General features: G+C 38.5%; 1 protein-coding gene across 1 annotated transcript in view; it reads left to right on the plus strand.

Moving 5' to 3' along the window:
• The window catches only part of ASXL3 (ASXL transcriptional regulator 3), a 129,084-nt gene extending 123,730 nt beyond the window's left edge, over window positions 1-5,354 (plus strand). Inside the window, exon 13 of the mRNA XM_067290428.1 lies at window positions 1,487-5,354. Coding sequence (XP_067146529.1) covers window positions 1,487-5,152 — 3,666 coding nt within the window. The 3' untranslated portion in view covers window positions 5,153-5,354. The remainder of the gene's footprint in view (window positions 1-1,486) is intronic.
• The last annotated feature ends 15,744 nt before the right edge of the window (window positions 5,355-21,098 follow it).

Genomic DNA, 21,098 nt, shown 5'->3' on the forward strand with positions numbered 1-21,098 from the left:
TCTCATGAAAGAGGTTTTCACAAAGCTTCACAGTATTAGGCACCAGGGAGCAGTGTTTATTGACAGGCCAAGAATTGTACTGTTTGGAAGAGTGAAATATTCCAGCCCTCCAGACCATCATAGAGGTTGCCTTACAGTAGGGGTGTCTGAAGAGACTTATCCTGTCATTGTCTATCCCATAAAAGTGTTTGTATATTGAAGTACCATCTTCATTTTAATTTCCACTCATCTCTAATGGAAAATCAGATGCTGTCAGCCTTGCCCAGTCTTATCAAATTCATCTTCCTGAAGCCTCCAGTCAGTGAATGAGGATACTGAAACACTGGCAGGTGTTTCTAAAAATAACTTTGGACAATCATTTCTAGAATGGCTTTATGTGAAATACATATTTGGCTGTCAGCTGATACCACCAAAAAAACCCCTATCCTTTGTTATTAAAAAAGGGAAAAGGATCTTGATTCTCCTAAGTCACTGTCTTACATAGCTCCTACTTCCCATCGTACTTTATGACTACTTTTTCTACAAATACTACCTAGTTCTCAGTTCCTTTCAGAAGATAAAACATAGCGTTAATCAGTAAGTCCAATTATTACAGACAGCTAGTAAACATATGTCCCTTTTAAGAAATTGAAATCTTCTTTTGCCAAGCTCTGGTTATTCTAAGATAGTGTAGGAGCTATAAAGTGCTCCCAGGACTCTTAATCTCTAAACTTGAAAACATACTAATAATTCCAGTGATTTTACAGGTTATTCTTTTGCTTAAAGTTTTAGATATTTAATTAATTTTTACATTTTTAGTATTTGTAAGCTTGAAGGTTCAGTTTTTGAAATGAAGTAGCGCAGGAGGTGTGCCAGGAATGCACTAAAGTGGGTCTCTTAAAATGAGTAAGGAAGGGAAAGGTGCATCCACTGGTGATTCACTTTTATACCACTAATTAAAATGCTCTGTGGTGTAGCATGAATAACAGGCTCAGTGGAGATTCTGCTGTATCCTATGTAGAGGCAAGATTTGTTGTCTAGTGTATGAAGGGAAAGACAGGCAGTTCCTAGTGTCTCAGTCTTTGGAGACCAAGAAGCAAAAGCACTACATGATTGTTATTTTTTCACATATTTGCAGCAAGTGCTTAGTAATAGGGGCTCTTTTCCACTCCTGTTGCACTGGGCCTGTTGGTCTTCTCAATTGGATACACTGCAGATCAAACAGGTTTGACACATTATCAGATAAGCATTATCTTGTCATCCAGTTCAGTCGTCTTTCTTCCTGTCAAAAGGGCCAGCGTGTGTAGACTAATACAGGTGTCAGTTATTCCTGCTGGAGGATGGAAAATACAGCAGTGTAAATATCATTAATTTTTATCATTTTTCTTTCCAGCAGCACTGAATAGTATTTCCCTTCATTATCCTTCTCTGACCATTTTAAGAGACAGCAGGTGATTCTAGCAAGTCTATGATCTCATAAAAATTACTATTTTTTTTCTTCCTATAGATTCAGCTCTCAAAAATTGGACCACCTTTTATCATCAAGAGCCAACCTGTTTCCAAACCAGAACCTCGAGTTTCCCAAAGTGCATCAGTCAGCAGTGGGAGAAACACTGGGGCTAGAACTCTTGCAGATATCAAAGCAAGAGCTCAGCAAGCAAGAGCCCAAAGAGAAGCTGCAGCTGCAGCAGCCGTGGCAGCAGCTGCAAGTATAGTCTCTGGAGCAATGGGGACCCCATGCGAAGGTGGGAAGACAAGAACACTGGCACACATCAAGGAGCAAACAAAGGCCAAGCTATTTGCAAAGCATCAAGCCCGAGCTCACTTACTCCAGACTAATAAAGAAACAAAGTCACAGTTCAACTCAAAGGAAAGTACCTCATCTCTAGAGATATCAACTTCTACTGATACAAAGATTGAAGGTTCTACTGGTGTCATTATAGTTAATCCTAACTGCAGGTCCCCTAGCAACAAGTCTGCTCATCTTCGTGAGACTACCACTTTATTGCAGCAGTCACTTAACACAGCTACATTACCAGAAACTGCTACTGACATATCTGTGCACAGTTCTGATGAAAATATACCTATGCCACAATTGTGTGAGAAAATTATTTCATCTACCTCTACTGAAAATAACAGTGTGCCAGTGCTTTATAATAAAAGTTCAGTCTCTGTGTCTGTTTGCAGCACTGCTATGTCTGGAGCAATTAAAGAACTTTCTTTTGCAAGTTCTGTTGATAAATCTTCTGTTTTAATGTCTGTTGACAGTACAAACACAGCAGTTTCAGCTTGTAATATAAATATGCTGAAATCCATCCAAGGGGCTGATACTCCATGCATAGCCGTTGCACCAAAATGTATTGATAACAGTAACGTATCGGTCTCCATAGACAGTACGGTCTTATCAAATGCCATCGATGACAAAAGGTTGCCGATACCAAGTAGCAATGCGAATAATGCAGTCTCCAGTCTTTACGCCACTGTGCCAGCTTCATCTATTGCAAGTAATTTGCCAAATCATCTCTCTGGTAGTTCTGTACTGATTCCCCCAGTGGGAACTACCAACAGATTTTCTTCTGATAAGATAGCCATAACTGGGTGTAATGAGCAAAGTACTGTCTCCATTCACACTACTGTTAGGTCAGCTTTAAGTTGCAGTGAGGCTGTTGCAGTAGCAGACTCTGTTGCAAGGCCACCCATTTCAATGTTTACTGGTAACATGGTGACAATAAGTTCTTACGATAATGCTACTAAATTAAATGCTGAACTCTTAGAAAAAAGCTCTGGAGCACGAAACCGAATAGATCTCTCGGGTAAATCTCAGCCCGTGAGCTTTACGCAAACTGCCATGAATAGATCTATACCTTGCAAAGTCATTGTTGACCACACTACAAATCTGAATTCCAATCTGTCACTGTCTTCTTCTATCGAAAATGCAGAGAACAGCATAGACCTGCAAAGCAGACCTGTGAGGGCAGAAGCTGCCTTACAAAGTATAGCATGTCCTCAGGTGTCTGTAATAAGCGGGCCCGAAGTAGTCTCTAATGAAAGCCTTGAGCACAGTTCCAACTTTATGACCATTACAGCAAAGCAAGACAGCAAGAACTTGCAGGCAGGTTGCTCAAGTCTTCGAGAAGTGCCTCTTGCTCCTCAAGATAAATTAATTGAGGTGGTTGCTCCCGGCCAAGGTTTTGTTGAGCAGTTGAGAGGTCCTTCAGCCTTTAAAAGTGAAGCCGATGCTGCTTGTGCCAGTCAGTATAACACTAACAATCGAATTTGTTGGCATGACGAAGAGGCAATGAATACGGATCAGCCAGTGGTCAGCCATCTTAACTCCAATAAGCATAAAGAATATGCAGAGCAAAACTGTTTAAAAAATGTCAAAACTGAACCTTCCAGTTACACACAAATGTCAGAATTGCAATCCAGGAGTCTTTTGACAACCATGGCTGTTCCTGTTAAATCAGAAACTAATGAGTCTGACAAGTGCTTCAGGATGGACACTGAGGATTTTACAGGACCTGAAATGCCTAACCAGACTGCAGAAATAGCCAGAAGTGTACAGCCAACACAGACCTCCAAGACATCTATTACCGATGCCATGGAAGACTCTCTGTTGCTGACAACAGAAACCCTGAAGAGAGTTACAAGCGCTGGGGGCTCTAGCTGTCGCTTGTCGTCAGTGGAGGCCAACAATCCCCTAGTGACGCAATTACTGCAAGGCAATCTGCCTTTAGAGAAAGTGCTGCCACAGCCCAGATCAGGAGCCAAACTAGAAATTAACAGGCTTCCCTTGCCTTTGCAAACTACCTCAGTATGTAAAACAGCAGTGTCCGAGAGAAATATTGTTGAGCATCCTTCCAACTCTCCTAATCCAGATGGTAAAGGATTTACGGCAGGCAGCATAGCCCCGCTACAAATCAGGAAGCGTGAAAACCATCCGAAAAAGAGGATGGCCAGGACTGTAGGGGAACATGCTCAAATTAAATGTGAGGCTGGGAAGGTGTCAATGGACACAGATGTTAAAGTGGCTCCTTGTGTAATTAGTTCCAGCATGAATCAGCTAGGGCATGGTCAGCCATTTAAACAAGAATGGCTGAACAAACACACAATTCAGAGCCGAATCACTCACAGCCCGGAGATCAAGCAGCAGAAGAGGCCATTGCCTTCGTGCAGTTTCCAGCAGAGCTTATTTCACATTGATAAAAATGGCAGCTTTCATGCAGAAGCTAGTACCTCACATAGACAGCATTTTTACCAAATGTCCATGGCTGCAAGAGGCCCCATTCCTACGGCAGCTTTGTTGCAAACTACTTCAAAAGGCCCACCTGGCTGCAATGCCTTTGCTTTTAGCAGACACCTGGAACAGAAGGGCTTGGGAGATGTGAATATTTCTACAGCAGCTCACCAGCTGAGGCTAGGAAGTGTGTTTTCCCCTAATATTCAAATTAAGGAAGGTGATGACATTGCCAGTGCCTCTCAAACTCTACAGAATAAAACCTTAGTGCATCCTCCCCCTCCCCCGCTGCCCCTGCCACCTCCTCCCCCTCCTCACCCAAATGCCGAAGTCCCCTCTGATCAAAAACAACCGACAGTTACTATGGAAACCACTAAAAGACTTAGTTGGCCTCAGCCAGCAAGCATCTGTAGCAATATAAAATCTGAACCTATTTCTTTTGAGGAAGGTTTAAGCAGCAGCTGTGAACTGGGCATGAAACAAGCTTCCTATGATCAGAACGAAGTGAAAGAACAGTTAAAAGCATTTGCATTAAAAAATGCAGATTTCTCTTCCTATTTACTCTCTGAGCCACAGAAGCCTTTTACCCAACTCGCTGCTCAGAAAATACAGACGCAGCACCCACAGCAGCAGCAGCTCTGTGGAAATTACCCGACAATACACTTTGGTAGCACAAGCTTCAAAAGGGCAGCATCTGCAATTGAGAAGTCAATTGGGATTTTAGGAAGTGGCTCGAGCACTGCCACAGGCCTCCCTAACCAGACCTCTCAGATCCCCGTTCAGAAATTCGCTGACAGCAGCAATGCAGATGAACTGGAATTGAAATGCTCTTGCAGGCTGAAAGCCATGATTGTGTGCAAAGGCTGTGGAGCCTTCTGTCATGATGACTGCATAGGGCCTTCCAAACTGTGTGTAGCTTGCTTGGTTGTACGGTAGAAACTGAATCAAAGATGCAGTATCCCTTGTCAGCATGGGAGAGCAGGACAAAGAAATGGAGAAGTTGTAAGAGGTTAGACCATTCATGGTTTGCAATTGGTTGATTGATTTTTTTTTTTTTTGGTCTTTTTTCCTTGTGGTGCTTTCAGAATTTAGTTATTCCTGCCTGAATAACATTCCCCGGAAAGAAGAGGAAACATGTAGAACTAGTTAAAAAGAAATGACAGAATTGTTCCTAAAGCTTCTATGAGCTCCCTTGCTATGTTAAAAAAAAAAAAAGCTATTAATGCATGTCATTCCTAGCTTCTATTTATTTGCACAAAGTGCAGCACATTTTTTCCCCACTTTTTAGATAGTTAATACAAGCTGCAGGTTAAGGATCAATGGAAGACTAACTCTACAAAAAGTGGAATAACTATGCAGAATGAATAACATACTGAATACTGACTGCTTATTTTGAGTGGGGTGGAAAGGTGTGGTTGTCAGCCATGATAGCATCTAAGTTGGTTTGCATTTTTTCTACTGATAATAAATATTTTCTTTAATTGACTTTTACTATCTATGGCTACCATATAGCCAGTTCACCTAGCAAAAAAGGAGTAAGTTAGATTGTTAGAGGAGTTCCCTCATGTGCCTGCCAGGGATTATGGAACTGAAATTTTAATCATCATCTCTTCTTGTTGACTCTTTGAGAAAGATTTACAAATGTGATGGGTTAGTAGGACCAGCACTGGAATCTGACTGGCTTCAGCAGAGACTGGAGAAAGCAACTTCTCCACTGGAGATTAGAATCCTGTTTTCTCTTCCTGTTTCCTACTCAAATATTTTATATCTGTTTTTTCCTCTCTAATCTGTCCACTTGGTTTGTCAGTCCTAAATATAGGGTCAGACTTATGTAACAGGTTCTGGATGTTTTACCCTTTCTGTGCCTAAAATTGATGCATTGTTATGGTGAATGGTTACAGAAAGATTCTAATTGTGTATTGAGTTGAACATTAGATTATGAGTTATTTTTGCTCTTATGTGAATTACTCTCTATTTAAATTATATTTCAGAGTTTTGTCATTTAAAGTAATTCTTAAAATTACTTATAACACTACCTTTTTTTCTTAAAGGAATTCAGACCACTTACTTACTTTGCTTTTCAGAAATTGGACACAAAAAGGCATTTTTAAAAGGGATACTGCATCTTTAAAGTAATCATCTTCAGTATTTATCCAGTACTGTATTTACATTTAGGACTATAGCTGCATTCCAGATGCATTAGCCACTGTAACATCAGAGAAGAACAACAATAATTTTGGGTCCCTATTCGCTTAAAAGGAAAATATTATAAAGGGATAAAGCACATGCAGTTGCTGGGGAGATGAAAATACCTTAGGTTTTTTTACTCCCAATTCAAGAACGTTAAATGTGGAGTGCAAGTCATCCATCTGCCAGTATGTGGTTGGGTCTGCCCAAATAGGAGCATCAGAGAGAAATGTTATTTTTACCATTACAGTAGAACCTCACTAATCCAAATACCTTACAGTCTGCTCAAAAAACCTTCCACAGTTCTCAGAGAAAGATGTAATAAGAATGTGTGAGGTGTAATACTGCTTAGATTTCAATGTTTTAATAAGTATGTAAAGCTGCATTTACTGTCTCATTCTCAAATATTAATGTGAATGATAAGATGACATTTAGGAAATAAAAAAGTAGACTACATTTTACACTATACTTTTTTTATATGATCTTTGTTTGCATACTTGCTCATAAGGGGTGATTGGTCTCCCAGACTTTGGTGCATATTAGCGAGGTTCTACTAAATGGAGGAACCACATTTATTTTCTTGTGGGACCATTTTTGCAAACATGGTAAATGCCATTTATTGTCTTAAAAGTGAGCTGGAATATCTAATGACATACATTCCTGCCATAGGAAGCTCTGTGGTGCACCCTTGTATTCTATTTTGTCTTAATTGGCAACATATCAATATTATTTTTGACACTGTGTGATACAAAGGCCATTTATAATTACACTGACAAATTTGTTGCTGATACAATAATATATTTTTTCTATACAAAAGTGCTCCTTAATGTGAAACATCTTCTCCGCACTTTCAGGTCTTCTGGTAGGAAAACAGTAAACGAGCCAAGCAAAAACCTAAAAGTATCCATCTGAAAATTAACATCCAGTGCTATAACAGCTGCTGGAAAAACAGTGACTGGAAAATACTCATGAGTAGCATGGGTATAGTCAGTTAATGCATATCAAATTCATATTCGAGGAGCCTTTGTATTGGAATTGTATTGTATTGTATTTATACTTGGTATAGGTAGGTTACTTTTATTTCTTTAAAGAGAGTAACCAGTCTTAGAATTCTAATAACGTGTGTTTATATAAGCCAGCTGGGAATCCTTATTTCTAGCTCAGGTTTTCCTGTCCACACCACATAAGTCAATATTTGTTTGTACTTGCATCTTGAAATACTTCTTGTATTGACTGACATAATACAGAAATAAATTCCAGCCGCAGAAAAGTTTTACTTTGTTCAGAGGATAAGGGTGTGGCTGATGTGGTAGATCATTCATTCCTGTCATATTGTCATTTTGTATTAGGATTGCAACTTGCATGTGTGAGGTGATGATAAAATGTTATTTTAAATGGCATTAGACTGAATGGTGCTATGTTATATTATTGAACTGACCAAACTCTTCCATAGTGCAGTTCCATTGATTCCGTTCTTGAGTCACCGGAGTTGCACCAGGAATAAATTTAACCAATTAGTTAGAGACAGTTGTGAAGTGTTGTTACTAATTAATAGTTTTAGGGTATTAAAATTTTCAAAAGCGACTGCGGTGATTTAGGAGCCTGACTGAATCCAATTAGGACTGAAAATCTTACTTGGATTCTTACATCACACAGATGCTTGGGGAAAAGTGACCCATGGTCTTAAATGAGAACACAATCACATTTAGAAGTTAATTTTGAGCAATTCCTTTTTTGTTGTTTAATTGTCCAAATTTCAAGCCCAATGTCATTATGTTTTCTAATGACCATGTAGTTTGCAACATTGGGTGTTAATAGTTTATGCGCTGAAAAGTGGTGAAAGAATTGCTGAAGATCACACTGCTCTGTGTTTGCGTGTGTGTGTGTCCAGCATGTATAATTTACATCCTTACTTTTTTTTTAATCTCCGAAGTTGTTACCCCACTCCTACCCCAGGAGCAGCACTTTTGGGAGAGAGGGAGAAACACTCTTTTTTCTTTCCTCCCTCTTTATTTTTTTAATTGCATACATGTGAGATATGCAGATAACATTAGGGCATTTGCAGTGTGTGTGTTTGTGTGTTCCTGTGCAGAACTAATTTTCCAAGCAAAAATTCCCTTTGAAATAATGTTTAAAAAAAAAAACACACAAAAAAGAAATAGTGAACTGGATGCTCCCTATTTGCATTTTATTTACCTGCTGAGGTCTAGTACATGAAATAAAGTAATGTTTAAAAGACAAAAATCAAGGTTGAGCCATAAAGCAAAACATATATTCTCTGTACTATAGACTTCCTTCTTGAGGGTGGTGCGTGTTGTCAGGGTAAGCTACAGAACGTGCAGATGGTTTTTCAGGGCCCTGCAGCTCCTTGCGCAGTTTATAAACTGATGCATATGGTGCTTTATAATGCAATTTCTGAAGTAAAATTACCTTATGCTGCACCCCCGTCCCCTTATAAACACACGCACAATTTCAGAAAAGCTATTGTAGCCTCTGGTTTAGCAGTTTCTCCAAGGTGTGGTGAAGTACCAGGATAAACACTCGAGACGTGATGAGAAATGTCACCGGAAGGGATCATCTTAGCTGACACGCATGAAGGGCCCTGCTGGAAACCCTGACTGACGCCTGCAGTCCCCAGCAGCAGCGCCGCGCGTTGGCCTCTGCGGCTCGGCGCAGCACTGCAGGGAGCAGCAACACATTCAGTGGGTTTATCATGGACCTGTGTAGCTAAATGTTTCTGAATCTATGAAATCCTGTTGTCTTCAATCATCATGCTTTGTCACTGTAAAACCAACAAAAAAGCATTTTTTAGTCTAATTTAAGGAGCTGCTTCTTTTATAGCACATAATATTTCGCTTTGTACTATATTTGATAGTTAAAGAATAATTTAGTCCATAGAATAACTTTGTTGTATTTGTACTGTTCATGAATGTTACAAGAAAAGTGCTTTACTTTGTTGCCATAATTCTCTTGTACTGCTGTAAAATATTTTTTCTGCTTTACAGAAACGTAACTCGATTCACATTTTCAGTACAGGGTTTTTTGTGTGTATGTTTTTGGGGGTTTTTTTGGTCAGTATTCTGAATGTTTACATCTGTTCGACATTAGCCATTCTATGCCTTTATAGGGCAGTATTACTCCTGCAGTATAACAGCAATGTGAAATCCACTCATACTTAACATGCATGAGAAGTATAGATTTATTGGGGAAATCCCTAACATTCATAGATATTTTTTCCATCCATATTCAGTGAAGTAAATACCCTCCTTCAGTCCTCTACCAAAGAAAATATTATTCCCACAGGACAAGCTCAGAAAATGGTTCTCTGAATCTTCCGAAGGGGGGGTAGTTGATTTCAGCAGGATTGCTACAGTTTAATGCTGTTATGCTCTGCTTTGTTACCCACCTAGATGGACTGGGTGAAACAAGCATTTTAACAATTTTTGGTTTTGAGACAGTGTTTTGTTTAGAATTCAGGGATCATGCTTTCTTTAATGGTGCTGTTTGTTTGTTTTTTTTTAAGAAAACAGAACATTTTGTTGCCTACAGAAATGACCATTCACAAAATCATAAATTAAATAAAATGGTTTGTCTTCATAACTTCTCTCTTCTCCCTTTCCTTTTCCCTTCCTTGTCCCTTGAAAATAACAACTTGGGCTTCAATATTAAAATATTCTGAAAAAAATAAAGAGATAAAATAATATTTGTCATTTGCTTGTTTATTTTATGTTCAGTGCCTTAGGCAGAAGACCCTACTTGTGCACATCCATTGTATGTACAGGTTGGTGAAATAGAAATGAGAGAGAAAAATTGGTCCTACATAAAAGAGTTTTAAATTACAATGATGTAAAACATAGGCTGAATGACTTCTGATGTAACTCAAGTATTATCATCTTATAATAGTAAAGTAAAACTAGGTGTTGTATATTAAGTTGTTGTAAGTAGAACAGTTTGTGGATGAAAGTGCCTTGGGTAGTTATGCCTGGTGTATTTTAGTACTTTGACTCTGTCAGCAACCGCCTCCAGAATATACTTAACAACACCACATCCAGGTACACACCTCTCTCATTTCTCATCCCCGCAGCGGAAGAAATTAAATGTCCATAGTACATGAAAGGCTATCAGTTCAAAATATCCTGAAATCAAGTAGCTTTTACACTCTGCAAGGTCTTCCTGAAATGGGAATTTAGTAGCCATTCCATTTTAAAAATAAAATCAACATTTTACCCTGCAAAGAGAGCTTTAAGTATGGTTGGTTAGGGTGGAAGGGTGAGATGGTGGCAAGCAAATAGCTATTTCATAGGCCCCCTCAGATATACTCAGGACAGCACTTCCTCAGGTCCATTTTTGTCGAGCCTCCTATCATTATTATTTGAATTGTGGTAGCATCTGATGGTCTTGTTAGCAGGGAACAGCAGCCTCTTCTGCCAATATTTGTAAATCCATAAAGAAGACAGTGCCAGCCTGTATAGTTTATAATCTAATGACCTTTTTTCATATCCCAACACCTACCTGGGAAACTCACCTCATAATGTCATGCAGATTGTTATTTACATTATCTCATTCTGCTTAGATAGCTATCTTTGCATGGAGCTTTGCAAAATCAGGCACTAGCCCAGCTTTTGGTGGTAATAGCTTTTCAAGCTAATTTTTAACAATATTTCACCTAAGCAAATGGCATTCAAATCATTTTCTTAATCTGATAGAGCTAAATATTTACTTTTATCCTTTTCCTTTTTACTTTAAAAACCTGTAAAATGTTTCTGCACATTTTTATTTGAACTTGAAAAATAAATATATGGCTCTTCTGTAGTGTTTTTCAAGTACCTTATCAATATTAGTAAGTTAAGCCTTGTGATGCTCTCCTCTTAGGTCAGCCCAGACAGACCATATCAGTTCAACCAGCAGATGGCATCAGGAGAAAACATGCTGCTTTGTTCTTAGGAAAGAAATTATGTCTGATTCTCTTCAATTTTCCTGTCCATCAGCAAAAGCACATAACACACAGAAAAACAACCCTGAATATACAGATGTTCTGGGTTGTTCTTTTTTTCCTGTATAGTTTTCTCTCGTATTCCTCCAGCAATGCTTTGCCCTTTTTAGATGCAGTACTTCAGTATAAGATGCTTCATTCTGTGTTATGCATTCCCTAATCGAATGCTTCATTCAAGGATGGGTCATTTAATTTAATTAGTTAGTTTGCCATACTGACCCAATCTCTCTGGACACTTCCTAGCGAGAGGAGGTTTCTTATGCCTTGCTACTTTGTGATAGCAGGCAGTGCACTGGGAGAAAACAGTTGGAAATCTTGCTTTCATTTCAGTGTGGGGCTTTAGTTGTAGTGAAAGCAAGCCCTCCTCTCCCCCCCAATCCTTGCGCTTGGATTTCGATAGAAATGATCCCCTGAAGCTCACACCATCTTTTCCTGCACTTGGCAACTACCTTTGAAAGCACTGACTGAAGGTTCTGCTCTTACCAAGCCTGGTCTTTGTCAGATCACTTGTCTTGCGCCAAAATACCACCCGATAGTGGTAGCTTTGAGTAGCACCACTTTGGAGACATCCTTACATGATAAAGAGTGTAAATGGAGTCACAGGCATTGGTACCCACTGGTACCTGCTTGTGGAAACAGCATGTTAATAGTGCTGCTGGTTTTTATGGAAACGGAGCTGGACATCATAGAACCAAAGCAGCGTTTGTTGAGATAATATCCATCAAGCCATTTCAGACATCTGTACACCATTTGCTGGTACTGTAAAAATACATAGCAAGCACTTATAAGAGGAGTTTGTTATACCTGTCAGTTAAATGGCAGCCACTTACTTTAAGTACTAAAAGTTCATGCTCTCAACCCGGGAGGTGCTGACTGACTTACCAGCAGTGATGAAATCAACAGTTGTTTCACATATCCACGAGGGAGAAAATGTCTGGATTATAATTTTGGGGCGCTAATGACAACCTGGATAAAAGTGAATTTCTGTGTACAGGTCACCTGTCTAAGCCCTTCTGTTCTGTGTGCATGGTCCCAGTCCTTTAGAGCTTAGGTCAGCCTTCATTGTCATATCTTTGGGTCCTGCCAAAGAAAAGCCAAGAATTTTCTACAGGCATCTCTGAGCATCCTTATGCAGGTACAGCCAGGGTAGAGGACAACTTAAGATACCACAGAAAAAAAATCATGTTTGAAAATAAGATTAATACCTTGAATAATTAACTTCTATGAATAAGAAATCTTGCTAAGTTGAGTAAATAAACATCTGTTGCTATTAACATAAAAAGGGCACACTTTTTTTTTTTTTTTTTTTTGAAAATACTAGGCCTTGCTGTAAACCCTCTTGTCTGCCTCAAGTTCTTTCCCAAACTGCTCAGATTCATCCTGAAAAATCACTTTTTTCACTCCTCCTCACTGTGAACTTTCAACCCAGGGTCCATTGCACAGAGTCTTTGCCACTGTGTGCATTTCTGGCTTTTAAAGAAACAAATCTGGAGGATGAAGGACAGACTTGCACACAGTGCTACACCCTTCAGTTGTTTACTTAGGCTGCTCATTGAGACCATGTTATGGAGTCTTTGGGGAAAAGAATAAAGATAAAATTAGCTCTGAAAATGTGATAATCCTAACATATGTGCCTTGCCTTCCTTTAGGTTACTGAGAGGAAAAGTCCAAGCCTCAGATATTTTAATAGGTGTGAGCAGCAGTGAAGCCACAGCAGCCAGAATAGACCATTTATCCTGGGTTCCGTCCAGAAGTGAGTATTTACAGTTCAGCAAGTCCAAATAAATGTCCTTAGAGTATTAGGAAAACATAGCCAAAGAAGATATTTTTGTCACTGAAAATAAGCAAGGATAAGGAGAGAGTTGGCGTAAGACTAGTGAAAATCAAGTTCATTTATGTTTTTGGAACAAGTGATCGTGCCAATTGTTTTAAAATTTCAACATCTGTGCAGGTTTGGAAATATTAAGAACATCTTTTGTAGCTCTTAGATGGGAGAAAGTTTTAAATATCTAAGGAAAAAATAGATCCACAACTATTTGATAGTATAGCATTATAAAACTTTATTGCTAGGTTCTTAAAAATGTCTGTTTAATGATGTTTTATAAAGTTTCTAGTTAGGATATTAAAAAGTTGCTGTATGCTCAGAATTTTTCAAAATAAGGATCTTTTTATTTTGGTTTCCTAAATAGGAATTTCAGGCCCTTAGCTTAGTCTCCTGTTTGTAAAAATCTTTGCTTATATTGCTAAGCCTAGCTGATTTATGTTCTTCACTGTGTAAGACAGTTCCAAAAGTAATCTGGATATGCAGTCAGCAGCATCCATTTCCGTTAACTTAGAACACAACTGAGATGGATGGGGAAAAAATACACATTTCTTTTTTAGGCTTCTTTAAAATAAAATGAAAGGGCAGTGAAAATAGACATGTGATTCAAGGGGCTTTGTTATTGGACTTGAGGCACAGCACTTCTGTATCTCACATCTTCTGAATTTTTCAGAGAAGGAATATAAAGATCTTTATGAAGTGTGTAGGTGACAGTAAAGAGGAATGATATATATGCCAGTGCCAGCAGTACTTGAATATTTAATAAAAAAGGATTTGTAGAGACTTAGGCAGAAAATGAAATAACACTTTGGAGAAATAGAAAGAAATACGTGTGATGTGTCAGTCACAAGGGGTTCCTCTCTCTCTGGCATCTGATGATTGTTGCTGAAGTGACATGGTTAAAAAAAAAAAAAAAAGATTATATTTAAAGACTACCAAAGGAGAGTAAAGCATTAGGAAAGTGGGCCGTGAAGAATGTCTAAATCAGGATTATGTATTAGGGTATTTCTTGTGATGCAAAAAGAAGGCTGGTTTTATTCATAAATTACAGAATCACAAAAATAGGCTTGCCAGGAATCTGAAGGCCAGCTTGTCCCTCCTGCCCCATGTTAAGCTTAGCTGTGGCCGTGTTGTTGCTGACAGTGGTATGCCTAACCCTTTCTTAAGGGCCTCCAGTGACTGAGACAATTTGTTTCAGTGCTTCACTGTTCTTACAATTAGAAAGCTTATCCTAATGTTTAACCCAAATCTTCCTAGCTGCAATTTAAGCCCATTCAGTCTTATCTATGCTTCACAGACATTGAAAATAACTTATTCCTTTCCTCTTCCCAGCAGTCCATTAGATACTTAGACTGTTAATTTGTCTCTCTTGGTTTTCCATTGTTTAAGCTAAACAACCCTAATATTAAGCCTTTCTTTGTAGGTCGTGTTTTCCAATCTCCTATCATTTTCATTGATCTTCTGTGGACTGTCTCTGATTACTTCAAATCCTTTGCAGTGCAGTTCCCAAGAGTGAATACTTTATGTCAGCTGAGGCTGAGTAGAGTGGTAGGATTGGTTTGTATGCTTTATAGGATAAAATTCTGTTTCTGCTTCCCAGAATAGCACTTGCTTTGCCCACAGCCTGTCTGACTCAGGTTCAAGTTGGTCCCAGTAACCCATGCATCCTTTCCAGTAAAATCACTTCTAGATACTTCTTCCCCATCCTGCATTTGAACAATTAAGTATTTCTAAGTGTAGGATCTTCTATTTATCACTACTCAATACTATCCTAATATTTTAAACCATAACTTGAACTTGTCAAGATCATTTTAAATTCTGATCTTATCCACTAACAAACTCACAGTCCTTCCCAGCTGGGTATCATCTGCAAATTTAGAAAAATAGAACCATGGGATCATAAGATAATTCAGGTTGGAAGGGATCTCATCTAGCCCAGTCTCCTGTTCATTACTCATTGTCCTATTGTCCATGTCATTAATTAAAATGTTGGAAGGAACTGGAGTCGTGTCAGAACCCATTCTGGTATGTTCCCCATTATGACGATATAAGAATGGTTTTCCGGCTGTTTTTGACTTACTGAATAACAGTTTGGTCTAGACCATATTTTCCCAGTTTACTCAACAAAATGTTATTTAAGCAGTGCTAAAAGCCTTATTGAAATCAAGCTATGACATCTGCTGCGTCTTGGTCCACTGTGCCTGTTACTCTGTCATGGAAGGAAATTATATTGGTTTGACCTGACTTCTTCTTGACAAATTCATGTTGACTGTTGCTGTTCTGCTATTTATCTCTGGGGTGTCTACAAGCCATTCATTTGTGCTAGCATTCTTCCAGAGAGTGAAACAAAGCTGGTGATACCAATTCCCTTCACTCCTCCTTTTCTCCCTTTTGAAATCTAGGCACTTACTTACTTACATTTGTCCTTCACCAATCTTTGTTGCATCACCCATTCTTCATCAAAATATAACTCTTAATGGTCCTCTGACTTCATCAGCTACCTCTTCAAGGGCTATCAAATGAAGCCTATTATGCCCCTGTCATTTTAAATATACAGCTCATCTGAATACTTTCTAACCTATTCAAGGCTGAGATAGTGCTGTTTGTTTGTTTCTAGTACTAATTGTGATAATTATCTGATTATAATCCACCTTTTTAGGATAGTTTTTCCTCTCCTTCAGGTAGCAGACTAACAATCACCTTGGTGTTCCTCTTCCTGTTGATGTATTTCCAGAGTGACTTTTTTGTTACTTTTTTTGTCCTTTGCTGATTGAATCTAATTTTGTGCTTGGCCTTTCTGATTTCACCCTTACATGCTTGTGCTATAAGTTGCCTCTGTATGCTAGCTTTCCTTGAGGAAAGAGGAGCTCATGAAGAGCATGTGTTAGCAGAAGTTGTTCTCCTGCTATACATATTATTTCTCTGCTCGCTTCTTCAAAACTTTGGTTAAACTGAGCAAGAAACACAAGCAAACTCTGAACAATTCCAGTCCATAAAGTCACATTAAAGTAAATTGTAAGATACCTATTGATCATTATTAAGAAGTAGTAAAAATTAAAAGATCAAATGGATTTCAAGATCTTCAAGAAAAATAATAACATACAGAAAATGAACTGTAACATTAAGATCAGGACACATTATTAAGAAAACAGTACTTTGACACAGCAAATGTTATCATCAAGCTACAGCTAGTTCTGAAACAAAAAGAGGTATCTGTATTAAATATCACAGAATGACCTGAATAAGTAACAATAGTAAAACAATGAAATAATAATGAATATAGCATCTGTATAATTTAAAAACTGGTGAACCTAATGGATTAAACCCATTTTAGTGTAGAAAAATACACATTTCAAGGAACTACTTTAGCTGATCATAAACAGTGAATTAAAATTAGCGGCAGTTTGTTACCTTGCTGCACATTTTGCAGAATTTTGTATTTAATGTGGTTTTTGCTAGCTTTTCTTTTGCTTTATAGTTTGTAGTTATTTGCCCTGGTGTTAGAAAGTGTAAATGGATACCAGTTCACAATTGAAGAATTTTAATTCTATTTTAAGTTGCTTTCTAACCTGTGTAAAAATCTGTGTAACTTGCCAAGGAGCAATGAACATTAATAGATGATTTGGGGCCACCTCATGTAAAATCATTAAAAGTGCATGATGTAAAAACTTTTTTTTTGGATACACCAATATTCAGAGCATGTATGAGGTAAATAAAGAAACCCGGTAGTTTTATTTATGTTTTGATTATTTGCTTAGAATAGATTGAGATTGTTTTGGAACTGGAGTGCATATGCAGAAGGACCCTGAATTTGAACAGCCAACCAAAGTGCAGCAAAACAAATGCTGAGGCTGTTGATATCAGCCCAGTGCAGTAATGCCCCCTGTCACCTGGCCAAGGAGCAGCTGTTGTGGAAAATAAATAAGTTCTCTATCATACTGGCAAGCAGACAGGTCTTAGCTTTGGCAGGTACAGGAGCGTAGAAGAAATAAATGTTAATCAGACATTCAGAAAAGGTGATTCTTTTGTGATTCTTTTTTGTGATTCTTAAAAAAAAAAAATCCTCCTGCTGGTAGACAGAAAATATTATTAAATAGTGTGGGTTTTTTAGATGTGGATTTTCTTTTATTGAAGATTGATGGCATAGAAAAGTTGGTTTATTATGCTTAAATGGTAGCATTTTCTCATACTGCACTTGGTTTTAAATAATAATCTTTTCTTGTAGTTTTTAATTATTTAATTGTCTACCAGCTTACACCCCCAAAGTTATTACCATCCTTTATACTCATGTTAAAAAGTGTCTGACTCCACAATATTCACACTGAAGTAACTGGGAATCCAGCTGTGTTACACAGCACAGGTGTATATAAACTGTCCCAAAGTACTTGGATGTTACTAATCACTATTGCTTCTTAATTACAGATGCATTTGGGTATGTTGTACATAAAAGTTACACCCCAGGTACAGAGCATATCTGCAAGGCTGAGTCCTCCTTTTCCACTGGGAAGTATTACTCTAGTAGACCAGGAGGACATTGCCCAAAGTTCCTTGCTACCCAGCAGGTCATACTGGCTCTATCTGAACTACTAAATTCACTGTCCAGGGAATGCTTGTGAGCTCTGAGGCAGGATGGCACATGTGTGTGCTAATAAACTCTCTTAGCCTCCCAAACCAGGTGCCTCCATGGATACTCCTCTGCAAAGGGTGCCTGGACTGCTCCAGCTCGAGAACCAAGCTCAGGAGCTCCCTGGAGTGCTGCCTCTTGGCATGGGCCAAAATCTCAGCAGAGGATATTCCAGCAGTTTATTAGTAGACATGACCATATTTAAGTGCTGGCAAAGGTCCTGAATACTTCTTAATTTACAACTATAGATGCAGCCAATGTGTGTGTCAAGATGTATAGGACTTATTTGCTGTACATGTGTTGCATAGATGATATGTGAAGGCACAACCATACAAGCTTTGTTCCCTTTGTTTATATAATTTTGTGTCCCCAGAGCTGTCAGTTGGAAAATGCATAGAAGAATTGAAAAAAAATTTTTTTTTTCTTCTAACACTGCACTAGATCTTTATTAGCATAAATAAACTTTATTAAAATAAAGAAAATTCTTGAAGTTATTAGCTCTTCACAGAATCATAGAATCACAGAATGGTTGAGGTTGGAAGGGACCTCTGGAGATCATCTAGTCCAACCCCCCCCTGCTCAAGCAGGGTCACCTAGAGCACATTGCCCAGCACCCTATCCAGACAGCTTTTGAATATCTCCATGGATGGAGACTCCACAACTTCTCTGGGCAACCTGTTCCAGTGCTCTGTCACCCTCACAGTGAAAAAGTTTTTCCTCATGTTCAGACAGAACTTCCTGTGTTTCAGTTTGTGACCGTTGCCTCTCATCCTATCACTGGGCGCCACAGAGGAGAGTCTGGCCCCATTCTCTTTACACTCTCCCTTCAGATGCTTATACACATTGATAAGATCTCCCCTCAGTCTTCTCTCCTCCAGGCTGAACAGTCCCAGCTCTCTCAGCCTTTCCTCGTATGACAGATGCTACAGTCCCTTAAATATCTTCGTGGCCCTTTGCTGGACTTGCTCCAGTAGCTCCACGTCTCTCTTGTACTGGGGAGCCCAGCACTGGACACAGTACTCCAGATGTGGCCTCACTAGGGCTGAGTAGAGGGGGAGGATCACCTCACTCGACCTGCTGGCAACACTCTTCCTGATGCACCTCAGGATACCATTGGCCTTCTTGGCCACAAGGACACACTGCTGGCTTGTGGTCGACTTGTTATCGACCAGGACCCCCAGGTCTTTTTTCACACAGCTGCTCTCCAGCAGGTCAGCCCCCAACCTGTACTGGTGCACGGGGTTATTCCTCCCTAGGTGCAGGACCCTGCACTTCCCTTTGTTGAACTTCATGAGGTTCCTCTCCGCTCACCTCTCCAGCCTGTCCAGGTCTCTCTGAATGGCAGCACAGCCCTCTGGTGTCTCAGCCACTCCTCCCAGTTTTGTATCGTCAGCAAACTTGCTGAGGGTGCACTCTCTGCCTTCATCCAGGTCATGTTATTATTGATTACTATTCATTTTTAATTATAATTATTAGTTATTGGTAGTTATTAGTTCCTCTTCTTCTGATTTTCGTTGGGTAGCCTTTAAATAGTCCTTCTGTTTGTTTCTCAATTACAGACTGGGGAAAAAAAAAACTGTGCATGTAGTCTTACAAGTTCCAACATAATAGTTCTTATTATTGGTTTATGTGAGCTGTGTGAAAGTAGAGTCTCACTATTTTCTGCTGAAAGAACATTCGATGAAGAAAGAAAAAGGAAGTTTCACTTGATGAACATCCTTTTCATGCCATATCTGGCTTTTCTTAGGAAAGTGTTATTCAAGTTATATATGGCAATGGAGTTGCCCTTCTGAATATTAACCAATTTATCAGTCCTGATTACTGGTTCCAGTATGGAATGCTGAATGCTGAATACATATGCTGTCCACATCCCAAGTGTATACTAGGGTCATGTATCAGCATCTCCTGTGATTTCTTTTTATTGAAATAAAATCTTAGTTTGCAAAAGGGACAGAAACCAACACTTGGAGCCCTGAAAACACCTGATGAAGATATATGGTGATCAGGGCTCCAAGGTGTGCCTGGTGTGCTTAAGAGGTAAGTATGGGCTGAGCCCAACTGAGATTTCTAGTGAAAATCATCAGTTTGAACACAGTATATATTGTATCGAAGAGAAGTAAGCCTGAATAATGTTTGTAATAATGTGTTTGTTTAAGATTTTGTTGGTAAAATAGAAGAGAACTGTACATTTCTTTCAATAAAACCTGCTCCAAAGTAATAAAAAGGCACATAACTTTAGGACTGAATTAATTTAACTTAAAATTGCTTTGGCACCAACCAGGTAGCTGTAATTGCTAATATTTCTAAATCTGTCTCTCATGAAGCACAGTGCTGAATGAGGCAAGCTTCCTCATTATTTCTTCCTCTTTTTTGATACTTTGCCATTGCTATGGGAAAGGTGACTGGACTCAAGGAATTTATTTAAGTGGAGGTGCACATTTATAAAGCAGCCTTTTATGTGGCTAGTTACCTGTTTTTTCTATAGTCCATTCTAAGTAATCTAGCTTCGGCTTCTCAAGTCTATCAAGATATTTGGAATTAGGCATTCAGGACAAAAATAACTTCTCAAAATCAGAATTTTTTCTGATGAAGTTCTGACTTTGTCAAGATATATCCAAAGGCTGAGAGGTGCTTCATTAGATTATTAGATTTTATGTATTCCTTTTCATGATAGTTATGATCTATATGCACTTAATAGAGCTAGTTTAATAGACTAAAAATGAACAGGCTATTCTGGAAAGAAAGTGCTAATTTTTTGAATTTTGTTTGAAATATTTCTCTGGCTACACTTCCCAAAAATTTAACTTTAAATACATATTGCACTTTGATACATAGTTAACCTACATACTTTTTTGTCCTTTCTAGGAATTATACAGAACTTTCAAAAATATAACTTAACTTTCATGAAACTATGGTTTCACTAATGTTTGTGTACCTATGCTAAAGAAATAGATATTTTCTCCATGAAAACTAAATAACAGCAAGTCAATTTAAGGCAACAAATATGGTCAAGGTAAATTTTGCAAGCACAAACCTGAAGACTGAATGAAAAACATATTATCCTTCCATGTGTAATCATCAAATTTAATAGAATGAGTTCTGTTTTGTTTGTTAGTTTAACAAATTAGTGTATCTTTAGTTGGCAATAGCAGTCCTATTAAGATTTAAATCAGAAGATAGAGAGAGATTATGTTACTTCTTTATTTGGCTTTTGTGCATATGCAACCAAAACCCTCCAATTTAGGTATCCACAAGT

This window comes from Apteryx mantelli, chromosome 2 (genome assembly GCF_036417845.1).
Source record: "Apteryx mantelli isolate bAptMan1 chromosome 2, bAptMan1.hap1, whole genome shotgun sequence".
NCBI classification, from domain to species: domain Eukaryota; kingdom Metazoa; phylum Chordata; class Aves; order Apterygiformes; family Apterygidae; genus Apteryx; species Apteryx mantelli.